This window comes from Pholcus phalangioides, unplaced genomic scaffold (genome assembly GCF_987345545.1).
Source record: "Pholcus phalangioides strain wild (caught in Gottingen) unplaced genomic scaffold, Ppha-v1.0 ptg000017l_1, whole genome shotgun sequence".
NCBI lineage: Eukaryota > Metazoa > Arthropoda > Arachnida > Araneae > Pholcidae > Pholcus > Pholcus phalangioides.
This window is the reverse complement of record NW_028301610.1, coordinates 55,429,006-55,444,336: the sequence shown is the minus strand read 5'-3', so window position 1 is coordinate 55,444,336 and position 15,331 is coordinate 55,429,006. Positions and strand designations below refer to the sequence as shown.

The 15,331-nt window shown below is 43.1% G+C and overlaps 2 protein-coding genes across 2 annotated transcripts; both read left to right on the top strand.

The window, feature by feature from the left end:
* Positions 1-3,887: 3,887 nt before the first annotated feature.
* LOC149074136 (uncharacterized) lies at positions 3,888-13,720 on the top strand. The gene is made up of 2 exons (XM_089246715.1): positions 3,888-4,396; positions 10,998-13,720. The coding sequence occupies exons 1-2, from the start codon at positions 4,166-4,168 to the stop codon at positions 13,713-13,715; spliced, it is 2,949 nt and encodes a 982-aa protein (XP_089102841.1). The 5' UTR covers positions 3,888-4,165; the 3' UTR covers positions 13,716-13,720.
* An 86-nt stretch (positions 13,721-13,806) lies between these two features.
* Positions 13,807-14,706, top strand: LOC149074135 (uncharacterized). Its single transcript, XM_089247337.1, has one exon. The coding sequence runs from the start codon at positions 13,807-13,809 to the stop codon at positions 14,704-14,706; it is 900 nt and encodes a 299-aa protein (XP_089103463.1).
* Positions 14,707-15,331: the final 625 nt, after the last annotated feature.

Genomic DNA, 15,331 nt, shown 5'->3' with positions numbered 1-15,331 from the left:
CCCCCGAACCATTCCATCGCCCACCAGGGAGCGATATTGCCCACTTTTGGAAACACTGGCCTAATGTAAAAAAGAACCACTTCAAAGAACTGGATGTGTATGCATCAATACACCAACGCGTTGCGACGCAACCTCAAAAATGGTTGGCGACGAACTTAAAAGCCAGTAGAGAGACGCACACTTTGAGGATCCGTTGCATATTTCTGAAGTAAAATAATATAAATGCACTATCCACGGTGAATTCGACCTATTCTGCCTAACTAAACGGGTTGATAGACAAGCTCAAGTGCATCATGAAACACCCAACCAACCCTGTCCCATCTCAAACAGTTTTCGGGTTATGATTGATAATCGATTATAGGAAAAATATGCAAGTCTGAAAAATCCCGAATTTAGGAAATTTCTGAGACAACTACACGCAAACTAAGCACATATTTGAGAAAAACAGAAAACATTCTATAAGGTGAAACTAATTTAATTGAAAAACCTAGATTTAATGCCGAGCTGCAATCACTGAAAGATTGACGAAGTTCAAAACACATTAGTAGGGGGAAATTAGCGGTTCTGGTGCACAATAGGCCTCCCCACGAGAACAATGGGTGCTCCCCTTTGCTGCCCACCTGCTCCCCTTTGCTCCCACGCGATAAGGGATGCTGCTGCCCCGCGATAAGAGAATGAGGGACACTAGATGGCGCTTTACTGTTTTTTTTTTCCTAAATTAAATTTTTTATTGGGGGTTGTTCTTAAATTAAAATTTTTTATGTCAGTTTTCCCAAGTCTGACTAAAAAGTTTTCCTAGAAGTTTTCAAACGCTAAGAGGGAATTATGGTTTTTTAACTTTCCCGTCGGGCTGAAAAACCGTTCTTACTTTTTTTATGTCTAACCTTTCTTAAATTAAAGTTTTTTATATCAGTTTTTTCAATCTCAACAATGACGTCACCCTGTGTATACCGAAGCTAACGAGAAAGAGAGGGCTATGGCACTCGAAAGTCACGTGATCAACTGGGTTCTACTTTTTTCCCAATCATCCTAGAAAATTAAAGCTAATGACGAAAATTAAAGTTTCCAACATCATTAAATTATCGCATGACGTCACATTAGGGATCGTTCTTAAATTATCGTTTTCTCTAACTTACTTTTTTTTCAAACAGGTTTGATGAGGGCTTAAATTATGTTTTTAAAATAAAAAAAAATTATCTAGTTTAGCAAATACGATACCAAGGAACCTTTCCCAAATTAAATTTTTTAAATCACATCAGGGATCTTTCTTAAATTGCATCCTAAAATATTGTTGTTTTTTTTCAAAGAAGTTTGATGAGGGTTTGAATTACTTTAAAATAAAAAATTATCGTTTTTTTACGATGCAAGTCCTTCTTACTTTTTATGTCAGTTTTCCCAAGTCTGACTAAGAAAAGTCCCGATAAGTTTCCACACTTTTTTAACCGTTCTTAATTTTTTTAATGTAAAAAGTTTTCTTCCCACACAAATTAAATCCCTAAAAAAGTTCTCACCAAGATGAGCTTAGCTGTGAAAAAAATAATAAAACAAGGGAGCAATAAAATACAGAGCCATTTTATGCGAATCAAGTTTTCATTTATTTCAAATAATTTTCTTCTATCTTTGATTTCAAAACATCAAAATCAATCGCATCAAAACATTTTTCTACGACATTGTAATTTTCCACAAGAATTTTTGCGACTTCGCGAAAGTCAATCAAAGTTATAGCGTGATCGGAATATTTGTAATACATGTCATCTACCTGCAGACATTCATGGCCCAGCTGATTGGCATAGCCCATAGAGCATCCATGACAATCAATAACATTTCCAATGGTAACTGAAAGTTTTTCACTCACCAGTTTAGCGAGAACATCTGTAATATCCAAAGAGTTTGTCCCTTTAGTCTAGATTTCACGCACACACAATTTGAGATAGTCCAAGCAGAGTGTTTTCTGGATGAACTTGGTGATAACACTATGAAGCTGTTGTTTTTCATCACACCAGAAAAGTTTATCTGCTACGCAAAACGACATCTTGACGATGTTTCCAAAACACTGAAACTTTTCACCGTTGCGATGAATAGGTTGAATGATCACAGCATCACCGCTGTAATCCGCTATCAAATTCTCGGACACTAAGAATGTTCTGCCGACGCGTTGAGACATACTACGACGGGAGAATTCAGTTAGCAAGCATTGCCACACGTATGGAGAAAGAGTCACGCCGTTCTTGCCTGGCTTCACGAGTCCCTCTTCTTCGTAGTATTCGCGTATGTGAACTTTCACTTCCCCGTTGAAGATCACTACACTAACATAAAAGTTCTCTTCGATGTGGAATATGTTGGTTGGTAGTTGGCTTTTATCGAAGCCACTGCTGCGAGATCTCTTAGCTGGTGGTGATTCTGCCACGGCTTTCCTCTTTGTCTGGACTATTTTCCGGAACGTGAGACTAACGCGAACGTCTTTGACTTTCGAGTCCTTTGGAATCGCGTGACGCCACAGCTGGTTAGTTGGAGGTAGCATTGTCAAGAGGCTGTTGTGCTCGAGGATTCGGTCCACGGACTTGTGCTCCCGACGAGAGAAGATGATTTTTCTTTCAGCGCCCAGGGAGAGGCAAGCGATGGGATGATCTTTCACGAGCTGCGTCTCATCATCGGAGTGAGGGGAGATGCTCTTCTGTCCATCAGAGTATCGGTTGATGACAACGAAGTTGTAGTCGTAACCTGTGATGCTCTCGACCACAGCTTTCAAATCCAATAGGAGAGGCGTCCACGGTTGGGCTTGGAGCTTCATTCCAGAAAATTTGTAGAATAAATCGGGGTCGCCGTAGGCTGCGTGTTGGCGGGGCATTGGATAAGTCCTATCACCGAACTTGAAGATGCATTCCTCGGCCGGACGGTATACGATTTCCCTTTCAAGTTGTCGTAGCACAGCATTGGGTTGTTCCAGAACGTTTTGTGCGTATTCAAAGCAAAGACTTGTCATTTTTTTTTTTCTAAACGAGAAGAGTGACAACACATTCAATCCGCAAATCTCACGATAAGAAAAAATAGATGAAAATTATTCCCCAAACCAATGAAATATATATATTTTTTTTTTCGATTACGCATGAACAAATAATTAAAAAAAAATTGTAACTATTATTTAAAAAAAAAAAAAAAAAAAAAAATTAGAAATTAATTTTAACTCTCTAACCATTCAGCGTACGCCATGACCTTCCCTCTAGCACAATGACCCTTTTGCAGAGGGTGAAAGCTGCAAGAAACGCTGTTTGTCGCTAGCGATTTAGGAAAGTTCAAGACTTCTACCGTTTTCAAATTAAATCGCTGCTCTAGAAATTTTTTTTTCTGCATGCAATTAACATAAATTTGACTAAACTTATTATTTACGCTTACGAGATGAATTTTCATCAATTTATAGTCGAAAAGACCTTCTTCCCATCCAATATTATGGATATTTTTACTAACCCAAACCATTTGCTTAAAATCTTCATCTGCAAGCTCATCGCTAGAAAAAGGTGGCAGATAGAGTGAATGATAAACTCTCCCTGTGCCTAAATTGAAGCAAGCCATTTCCTTAACTACATATAGTCCATTTCTAAGCATTACCCCTTCCAGATCAAGTACACAAGAAGCCATAGTTATAAAAAAAAAAAAATTCTTACCGAGTGAGATTTGCGGAGAGAGAGCGTATCCAAGTGAACCGGAGAACTGAGTGAAGCAATTGCGTCTACCACACAGTTTATATATAATTGAACTAGTATGTGAATATACTATGTTGGAGTCAAATATAATCAGTACTATTGCATTGGCAAGCGCAAAAAATAAACAGTACCCCATTTGGTGATTTGATAGCACCAAAAAATAATCAGCAGTATAACATTCGACTGTATAAAAAATAATCAGTACTACATTTGGTTAGTCAAAAATAATCAGTATTGGCGAGCACAAGTTGAGTCAAAAATAATCAGTAGAGTGAGATTGTCACGAGTACCCAGATGCATGTGAGTCACCGCGATGACCGTCGGCTGTACATGAATCATCGATAACGCTCTGGTCATCACCTTTCGCGATAAAAAGTGTCGTCTTCACACGATCTCTCATTTCGTTTTTGATCTCAATAGAGTCAACTTCATTTCAGCTTTCTTTCTTCTTTCGCATTGGAAGTATGAGTTCTTTCGTGAATTTCGGGATTAATGAAGAAGATCTAGTTAGGTTGTTTGCTGATGAACAAAATTTCATTGATGAATGTCTCAACGATAATTTAATTAGTGGAAGTGAATTTAAATTTTTGGTAGAAGACGAGGAGAATTTCGTCAAACAATGTATGAGCATGAATAAGCGTATAATGGACGAAGCTGGACCGAGTGGTTATGCTCCACCAGAGAAGAAGAAAAAGGTCAGTGTTTTCTTTTAATTTTTTTTTTTATTGGTAGAACTTTTTTGATCCATTATTTTATTTCATGTCGCGAGTTAAATTTTATTGCGTTTAAATTTCATTTCATGTCACGAGCTAAATTTCACTCTAATTCAAATTATTCGTGTCGCGAGTAAAATTTCGACACAAGAATTCAAATACATAGAAAAAAAAATATATTTTATTCAGTTGTATATGAGCACATCCGCAGACTCGTGAATCAATTTATACATTTGCGCACTGGTGAGATTAACGGCTTTCGTAGTGGGCGCATTTCCGCTAAAATAGCGTATATCGTAGGTTTTATTACAATACGTGAGAAAAATATTTCCTCCCAGCGGAAGAGAGGAATTACATCTTTCAAAGTCCATTTGATTTTTATATGTTGTTGCTATAAGAGTAAATAATATAACAATCAGTATCGTGAATATGGCGAACATTCTCTTGTGTCTTATCAGTTCTCCATTACTCTCCAATTCGTAGGACCAGCAGCTCGGTAAATCGAATGACGGTACATCCGTTTTCCATGCGATACCCTGCTTTCTATTGTTTTGATCGTAGATCACGGCTTCCACTGTTGTTGGCATTTCAAAGCTCTAACCAAATATGTTTCAAAAATGGGTTTTTTATATAATCTCTCGGAGCTCCGGTTTCTTCTAGCGCTTTCAGGAAAATTTCTTGACCCACCACGGGTGATTTTCTCCGACCGACCACACTTGATATCAAATCGCGAATGTCGCTTCCTTTGATGAGTCTGCTCTTATAAACGATCGAGCCGTTAGAATTAATTTTTAATATGTTCGGATGCTTATTTATATGCGTGATAATTTTTTCTGAGTGCCCTCTTTGCGATTTCGGGACAGAAATCAGAGCTATTGGTAATTCGTCAACTTTCTTTTTCTTCTCTTTTTCTACTTCTTGAATTTTCGGTTCTGGTAACCGCGGTGGATTGTTCTCGGCGACGTTGATTCTCTTGTTCAGCAGATTCTGATAGAGTTTAATTTTTATAGCTTCGGGCTCCTTGCTTCGCAGTATTTTCAACATCTCGTTGTCCAACTCAGAAAGCTGCTCTTTTGTGGTCACATGACGCGATAACAATTGTTCTGGAACCAGAGCGAATTTCTGTGCGTGCTCCATTATCTCGTGAACAAAGTGGCGAGGGTTTGTATGGCGGCTGGGATTAACTGGAACAAAAAACCTCCTTTCTGAATCAGCACGCGCTTTTTCTCGTATAGCGGCGTCTTTTTGCAGGCGAGTTTGCGAAGTGTATTTCTGTGCCTTTTCAGTTTATTTTTCTGTTTTGAGGATAACGGTATGACACCCTTCAAAATATTGAGTGAGCACTCGCAGACTGTCTTTAATGCTGATTTCGGTAATTTCTTCAACAAATCCTTACGTTTATTCCTCGGACAGGCAGAGAGTAGACGAAGCACTTGTTGCTTCTCCAATGCCATACTTATAAATAACGGTATTTTTATTCCAACCATATGCTATATGCTATAGCCTTCTTCAGCGCGCAGTGCTTTATCATGCTTTCGTGGCGACAACAGTTCGCGCTCACTTCTGGCAAGTCCACAATATTGGGGCAGAGAATGGCATCTAGATTATAAACCTTTAACCCGTACTGTTGCAGTAGCATCCGACACTTGTCGTGGCCTTTCGTATACAATACGACTTTTGATAATCGCTGCAAATGTTGCTCCAGCATTTCAAAGGGTACATCACCCGCCGACCACGATATTTCGTGTATGTTGTTGGTGACGTAGAGACATTGGTGTCTATCTCTAGGAGATAATTCCGAAAATTTTTTGGGCGGTTTGTATACAGAGTGAAAATTCTCTCTCGAATGCATGAAACACCACGCCAACTCCTTGATTATGAATGTTCTATCCGACAGCTGGAAACCCTCGACCTCTATCACTGCCGTCATTTTCAAAAATGGAAAGTTTCATTTCCTGGGTTTATAGATATATTGCGTCTGCCCAGGTAACACGTTAGTGCGCAAGCGCATTTCTTCCTCCGTCTCGGGCCGTAAATCTACCATTAAATACGAATACGGTTTTTTCGTGCTATCTTCGAACACCTCGTTGAAAAATTTGATTTTGCTGGGAAACAGCTGACGTCCCAGGTGGGTCACTTGACTGACATCTCTTCTATTTTTGAATAGAAACATATACTGTGCGTTCAGAGAAACGTTTCTCATTTCCCGCCCATGATGAAACACGTTCTGCACAATGAAAATCACTGTCAATTTTCTGTGGTGGCTGTACTTTGTGAAAAGGTTTGCTAATTTTTTTTCGCCGGATAGCTCGTTCATGAGATCATCTAAAATCACCAAGCTGTCTTCTTCCACGCTTTCGAAATTGCTCCCCTCTCGAAACTCAACGTAGTCTTCCATATCTTCGAACAGGGTCTGATATTCGCCGTAAAACCATATAACTCGCTTCGGGTGAGGCTCTCGAAACATTTCGTTTCTGTGTTTTAATAGTTCTCTGAGAAAATATGTTTTTCCCGAACCGGTAGGTCCGGCAATGAGCACGGTGCTCGGATGTGTCAGCTTGAAAGGTTCCATAGTAAATGACAAAAAATTACGAATGCATTTTTTATTTAACAGAAAAATTTTTCTTTACAAAGCTTGCTACGCGCATATCGTTTTGCATATTAAAACGCGATACAATATTATTCATACTTTTGCCGATACATCGAGAATAGATAAAAAAAATCACATAGTGACCGCACACGGTTGTCTTATCTGATTGTAACATGACGTCATTATAGTCGACGCGCGAGTAGCGTCGTAGAAATCTGTTTATGAGTCCCTTCTTGAAATAGGTGGGCGGGTTCCCGTAAGAGTCGAAGAAATCAGCTCTCGCTTCGTTTTCGATGTAAATAGCCAACCAGTGCGTTCCGGGTTCATTCTCTCTGTCCGTGTTCACAACCAGTGCAGCGGGATAAGCGATCACATTTTCGGGTAAATTGTCACTCGCAAAAACACCTAGGAAAGCCTTTCGAGTGTGGGGGTGTGTCGAGAGGGCGTGCTCTATCTGTTTAGTGTTCATCCCGCAAAGTCACACAAGACGCTTCTGGACTTTGTTATTTCCACCAACGATTCGAATTCGGCAAATATGATAACCGACACGGTCTTGGTCAAGGCTGAGGAGAACTTGAGTTCCACTCGCAGATTACCCTGCTTTTGTAGGTGCACGTGTCCGCAGTCACTCATGTCGGGTATCAGGTTGAAGGCGAAGAGGCTGTAACCGCCGGCTTCATATTCTTCTCTGCTCACGTCACATCCTTTATCTTCTCCGGGCCTTCCGGTGCCCACGAAGAGTGTGTTGTAGGCTCTGATGACGTGTCTGTTCCTAAAGTCTGGTTGTAGCGACGTGTGGGGGACGGGTCTTCCATCGATAGAAACAGAAACAAAGTTGACGTTGTTGTGCTTGAAGTCGAAGGGGTTCAAACCGAACGTTCCGTTGAATGCTTCCGTGTCCACCATGCCCATAACCAATCGCTTAGGCATGACACCCAGAAATACGTTATCTTGCACGAAACTCGTGCTTCCCATGGATATCGAATAGACCTTGCATATCACGCGGTTAATGCAATATTTGGCTGTTGTTTTCTCGAGCGCCATGGCATGCGCTACAGCCACAGCAGGATTCATTCTTACTTTACGCACAAAAATACTCGCTTGCTCGATAACCACGTCGCAACCCTGAGCAGCAGTGATCAGAAAGAACTCGGGTTTCGATCGAACCAGTCTCATCTTCAAGTCCACGAGAGAGAGCATCAGCTTCGGTTGATAGAATATGTCGACGTGAGGCACGCCCATCATTTCAAAAGAATTTTCCGCGAGTTTTGCTCTCTTCTTGGCCCCTTCGTTCTTGGTGAGGTCAGACATGTGACCTGCAGTGTCCTTGTAGAACCCCTCGGCTGTCAGGGGTCCTCTCTTTGCATCCGATCCGTAGTTAAGCAGTGTTTCCAGGTAAGCTCGATACGGATAAGTGTGTGATGAGTTCGTGAGCGTTCTCCCGTTCAGCGAGACGTCAATCTGGGAGAAGAGGGAGTGTAGGAAATTATTCGCCGTCGATACGGCTTCGTCGGATTCTGGTTTTGTCACCTTTACTCTGACATACAGCTGAGTGGCAGAAAGGTCTATGTATTCTTCGGCACTACCGGCCACGTGAAATTCGAGGGGGGCCCCCGAATCACGCACTTGAGATATGGGATGGTACTGGACCCACTCGGCTGATTCTATAGAGGTTTCCGTGGGTGGCACCGTGAACAGATCGGCTTCGCTTTTCAAACATTCATGAGAATTTTCGTGGATTAAAGCCATCGCTGAATATATCGGATGTCGACAGCTTTCTAGCTCTCTTCTTACTGACAGTTTTCTTGACGAGTCTCTTCCTTTTATTCTTTCCTCCGAGCATGGATTTGACTTTACTGGCCGCCCTATCCGTGAGAGACCTTCCGGCTTCCTTGGCACGGTCGCGAGCAGCTACCTTTGCGTCTTTTCCTTGAACGATGTCGTTGGCGAAATCTACGCCCGAGCGTAACAGTTGAGATCCCACGGCCTTGGCACCTCGCTTCAACAGCGGTACGGCCGATCTGAAGAGAGAGCTGAATATGGATCCGAGGCCATAACCTCTTTGCAGAGCGCTACCCTGATAATATCCGAGTCCGTTTCCAGCCTGTGTCAGATAGTAATCGTTGATGCTGTGGGCACAGCTCCGGTACGGCTTATAATGCATGTCGCAGTCTAAAGTGTAGTTTCACTATCACCTTTCCACGTTGAAATGTGAAAAACTTCCCCATGTGCGTCCTTAAATACATGTGAACGATGTCGAAACTCTTTCTGGCTAGCGGCATGTAATGGGCGCGTTCGAAAGACACGCTGACTATATCCCCATCTTGGCCGCTAGTTTTTACGATTCTCAATAGCGGGGCGTAGGTGTTACCCACGACCTGAGGTTCAACCAGGTTGCAGTACACGTACAAGAGATGAAAGTCCAATTTAGGATCCGCTGTGAAAGGGCCATCGACGATGGTCGGGCCCTCTATCAAGCCGGGCTCGAAACCCAAGTTTTCAGCTATGCCGTGTCTGAGTCTGAGCTTGGCGTCTTTCTTGAGGTTCACCTTCACTTTTTTCGTGACTTTGTTGTACGTCACACCGATCTTGTCTTGAAAATTTTGAGTGGATATGGCTTTGATCAGTTCAGGGGTCGTCTCGTAGAAACCCGGGGCTATGCGACCGGTCTTCATTACCTTGTTACCGACATCGAATTCGAAAGTGTTTGTCTCTTTATTGATGTTGTGGAACGAATGGGGATAAATTATCTCTGACAGTGCGACTTCCATCTCGGATTCGAACTCCAGGGTGTTTGGGAGTTTAACCACGAAATTCGAGAGCGTGTTGTCTGGAAAAAAGTCCATGGAGGCATCGCTGGGTAAAGTGAGATAGAAAGAAGCCATCTCGAAAGTGACAGATGCGTGCGCTGTTTCCGGGTTTTTATAGCACTACCCACGAGTTGAATTTTTTCGGATAACCTCGAAATTTCACGAGGTACTGGACTATTCCTTTTCTTCTCCTCTTCTTCAAAACTTTTTCTATCGGGAATTTCTCTCCCATCTTAACACCGACCATCTCTTCGGCGTAGAAGGTGCCCTTGATTTCTTCCCCCATCAGATCTTTGAGTCGGTAAACGGGAATTTCCCTTCTAATGCACTCGCTCACCACGAATATCTCCTCGGTGAAATTGGACTCGTAACCCCTCTCGAAAGTGTGCTTCGATCTGCTAATGCGCACATGATCACCCACTTTAAACTTACATTCTTGTTTCTTGGATGTATTCCCATAGAGATTGTTCCACACCTCCGACTCGTTTCCAGGGTTCACGTCAACGGGTCTCATTTTTATAGATCTGTGATACCTGTGATTGTAGCTCCACACGAGATCTTCGATCATTTCGATGTAGCGATAAGTGTTCTTGGCAGTGAAGTACTTGTACATCCAGTTTCTGAGCGACCTGTTCCACCTCTCCACCACGCTGGCTTTGATCTGTTCGTTCTCCGTAGTGAAAAACTTAACGCCTTGACGCTTTAGATAACGCTGTACTGGCGCGGCTATAAATTCTCGCCCCTTATCGCTCTGTAGCGCTACTGGTTGACGTTGCTGAAAGATGCTTTCTAAAGCTTTGACCACGTTGTCACCGGTCTTTCTTTTGAGGGGTATGACGAAACCATATTTGGAGAAGACGTCGATGCACGTTAAAAGATAGTTGTAACCATCGTTGTGAATTGCTAGATTACGCATGTCCACCAAGTCGATTTGAAATTGACTGTTCAGACCGGCCACTATTGTTTTGTTGCGGGGAAACACTTTTTTAATGGATCTGTGTAACGTGTACGCTCTCTCGCCAGCCAACCAATCTCTGATTTCTTTTTTCTTTGATGACTTGAGCACGCGCTTGAGGGCGGATACGCCACCGAAACTAGCGGGAAGACGTGGGTTTCTGTATCTCTCATCCATTGCTTGTGTTAGACTTACGTGTCCTACATTCCCTTTTTATTTGTTTTTCAGGAGCGACACCTATGCGAGACGTGCGGCAAGGAGTTTTCCCTACGTCGGAATCTAAACCGTCATAGGTTGACGCATGGTGAACGCCAGCACAAGTGCATGGAGTGCGGTGCAGCTTTTCACCGCAATAGTCACCTCATGCGCCACCAACGCAACATGGGCCACGCCCCCCAAAGAGCATCACCTCATCTTGGAGGAGCACCGAACCATCTCCGAGCACCACCGCAGCTAGGAGGGGCACCTCATCTTGGAGGAGCATCCCAGCAAGGCGGGGAAGCGCCCCAGCCTGGGGCACCGAGCCATCACCGAGTACCACCGCAGCTGGGAGGAGGGCAAGTCAGACGCGCTTTAGATATGTTGTCGACGCACGAATTGACCCCCGAGCCTGGCACCGAAATGGACATGACGACCTTCCTCGACAGCGTGAGAGAGGAGTTGACGCGGCTGTTGAGGGAGGACATGACCACCCACAGGTCCCTTAAATGGAACATCGTCGCGACTGCTGTTTTTTCCAGGAAAGGAAGTGACGGCGAGGACGAGTTCTGCAACGGGTATCTTCGAAGTAAAATGCTCACCACTTTAACCGCCGACCAGATAGAAGAGCACCTACAAATAGCCTTCGTAAAGGTAAAGCAGGCGACAGAGGATTTTGAAGGCAGCGGAAGTGGTTGGGTACTCGAGCGCGTGCTCTTGCTTGAGCTAAACACGGCGCGGTACCAACCACTAGCGGCCGCCACCTACATTCCGCTGCCGAAGGGGGTAGCCACCAGGAAAGCCGTGATAAATATAAAAAACGATGACGAGAAATGCTTTCTCTGGTGTGTGTTGGCTGCCCTACACCCGGTGAAGCAAAACCCCGAAAGGGTGTTCAACTATATCCAGTATGAGAGCGAGCTGGATACCAGTGGACTTTCATACCCGGTGACTTTAAAACAAATCCCACGTTTTGAAAAATCGAATGCATTACGCATCAACGTTTTTGGGTTGGAGGGGGGAGAAGTCTTTCCTCTCAGGATTAGTGAGGCAACATCACAATCCGTGATAAATCTCCTATTAATCAGCAGCGAGACAACGTCACACTACTGTCTCATCAACAACATGTCTCGTTTGCTGTCATATACCACCAAGTATGAAGGAGCGTCACACTTTTGTGAATATTGCTTGCAACGCTTCTCCTCCCCCGAGCATTTGTATGCGCATGAACCGCTGTGTCAGTCGCATGGACCTCAGCGCGTGACGTATCCCGGTGAAGGCGAGAACGTGATGCAATTCAAGAACCACCATTACCAGCTTCGTGTCCCGTACGTCATTTACGCGGACTTCGAGGCGATCTTGGAGAAGGTGGAGGGATGCGCTCGTGATCCATCGATCTCCAGCACCACCCAGAAGAGCCTTCACCGCCCCTGTGGTTTCGCGTACACAGTCGTGGGACCCGATGGTGTGTATGTGAAGGAGCCCACAATATACAGGGGTGAAGACTGCGTGGATGTCTTTTTCCGGTGTCTGGTGGAAGAAGAGCGAGTCATCATGGGCAAGCTCGACAACCCGGTGCCTTTACAGATGACAGAAGATGATGATTATATTTTTATGAATGCAACCACTTGCATGGTGTGTGAGCAACCTCTCGGCAACGACAGGGTCCGTGACCATTGCCACATCACCGGTGATTTTAGAGCTGCACTTCATCAGAAGTGCAACCTCCAGCTCAGGTTGAGACGCCACATCCCGGTGATATTCCACAACCTTCAGAATTACGACTCGCATTTCCTGATGCAAGGACTTAACCTCTACTCGGATCGCAGGATCCAGGTGATTGGGCGGAATATGGAAAAATTCATTTCCTTTTCTCTCGGTCGCCTGCGATTCCTCGATTCAAACCAGTTCCTATCAGCATCTTTGGAATGTCTTGTGCAAGCGATGAACCCTGGTGATTTTAAAAACATGCTAAAATGCTTCGGTAACAAGAGTCATCTTCTTGAACGCAAGGGATGCTATCCCTACGAGTATGTTGACTCGTTCCAGAAATTCGAAGATCCGGTGCTACCCCCAAGAGAGGCCTTTTACACCTCTCTGGGGGATCAACATATTTCCAGTGAGGAGTACGCATACGCGCATACCGTTTGGAGGGAATTCCAGTTGAAAAATCTCGGTGAATATCACGATCTCTATGTAAAGACTGACGTGCTGCTTCTCGGGGATGTGTTCGAGAGCTTTCGAAAACTCTGTCAAGAAAATTACAAGATCGATCCGGTGCATACGTTCACATCCCCGGGGTTGGCTTGGAATGCCTGCTTGAGAATGACCGGTGTGCAGTTGGAATTGATCAACGATCCCGATATGCACCTCTTCTTGGAGAAAGGCATCAGGGGCGGCGTCTCTGTCATCTCCAAGCGGTATGCGCGAGCGAATAACCCTTTAGTTCCCGGTTACAAACCCAGTGATCCTACATCATATATTATGTATTTTGACGTGAATAATTTATATGGAAAGTGTATGATGGAGCCCCTCCCGGTGAGAGACTTCAGATGGTTGTCCCCCAGTGAACTTGAGAGCATCGACTTTTTGAGTGTGGACGACAACGGCGCCAAGGGGTACATATTGGAAGTGGACTTGGAATACCCGGTGGAGCTACACGACGAGCATAACTGCTTCCCCTTGGCGGCTGAAAATATAGAAATTAAAAATGATATGCTGTCTCCATACATAAAAAAAACCCGGTGATAAACCATCTAAAAAGCTCTCACCGAATCTGATGAACAAAACTTCCTATGTGATCCATTACCGGTGCCTGAAGTTATATACGTCGCTGGGAATGAAGCTGACGGGTGTTCGGCGTGCAATCGAGTTCACACAGGAGCCCTGGATACGCCCGTACATAGCGTTCAATACGGAAAAGAGGAAGCAAGCCCGGTGCGACTTCGAGAAGGACTTCTATAAGCTGCTCAACAACGCTGTGTACGGGAAATCACTAGAAAATCTGAGGAAGCACGTCGACATCCGTCTCGTGAACAACCAGAAGAGCTTGAAGAAACTGATATCATCCCCGGCATTCGAATGCTTCAGGATAATCACCGGTGAGTTAACCGTCATCAAGATGTTGAAAACGAAAATCCATCTGGACAGGCCAATATATACCGGTGTCACAATTTTGGACCTGTCCAAACACTTGATGGCGGACTTTCATTATAATTTCATGAAGAAAAAATACGGACCCAGTGTGGAAGTTTTGTTCACAGATACAGATTCATTCCTATATGAGATTAAAACCAGTGATATTTATAGTGATATGCGGGAGGAGCTCCACAGATTCGACACGTCAAATTACCCCGGTGATCATCCTCTGTTTAGCCTGCAGAATAAAAAAGTGGTGGGCGTTATGAAGGATGAGAACGGCGGTGAACCCGTTGTGGAATTCGTCGGTTTGCGTTCGAAAATGTATAGCATGGTCACAGCAGTCGCGGAGAAAAAGACCGCTAAAGGGGTCGTTCGTGCGGTTGTTAAAAAACAACTAAAACATCAAGATTATCTGGCTTGCCTCCGTAACCACTCCTCTATCAAAAATACTATGATAAAAATATCCTCCGTGAATCACAAACTGCAAACGGTCGCCCTGCGAAAAACATCGCTGTGCCCCCGTGACGATAAAAGATATATTCTCGGTGATGGTGTAAAAACATATGCGTATGGTCATTACGCAATCGCAACCGGATAGAGACGGTGCTGTAAATATTTTTTCATGTAAATATTTTTCATTCAATTATTTTTTCTTTTCATGTAAATATTTTTCATTCAATTATTTTTTTCTTTTCATGTAAATATTTTTCATTCAATTATTTTTTTTCTTACGTGTATATATATCTGAATAAATGAAAACTTGATTCGTATAAAATGACTCTGTATTTTATTGCTCCCTTGTTTTATTATTTTTTTTTACAGCTAAGCTCATCTTGGTGAGAACTTTTTTAGGGATTTAATTTGTGTGGGAAGAAAACTTTTTACATTAAAAAAATTAAGAACGGTTAAAAAAGCGTGGAAACTTATCGGGACTTTTCTTAGTCAGACTTGGGAAAACTGACATAAAAAGTAAGAAGGACTTGCATCGTAAAAAAACGATAATTTTTTATTTTAAAGTAATTCAAACCCTCATCAAACTTCTTTGAAAAAAAACAACAATATTTTAGGATGCAATTTAAGAAAGATCCCTGATGTGATTTAAAAAATTTAATTTGGGAAAGGTTCCTTGGTATCGTATTTGCTAAACTAGATAATTTTTTTTTATTTTAAAAACATAATTTAAGCCCTCATCAAACCTGTTTGAAAAAAAAGTAAGTTAGAGA

Excerpts from the sequence above, each read along its gene's own strand:
- LOC149074135 (XM_089247337.1), top strand. The coding sequence starts at position 13,807 with ATGAAGCTGACGGGTGTTCGGCGTGCAATCGAGTTCACACAGGAGCCC.
- LOC149074136 (XM_089246715.1), top strand. The coding sequence starts at position 4,166 with ATGAGTTCTTTCGTGAATTTCGGGATTAATGAAGAAGATCTAGTTAGG. Across the intron at positions 4,397-10,997 it reads CACCAGAGAAGAAGAAAAAG|GAGCGACACCTATGCGAGAC; the intron begins GTCAGTGTTTTC and ends TTTGTTTTTCAG.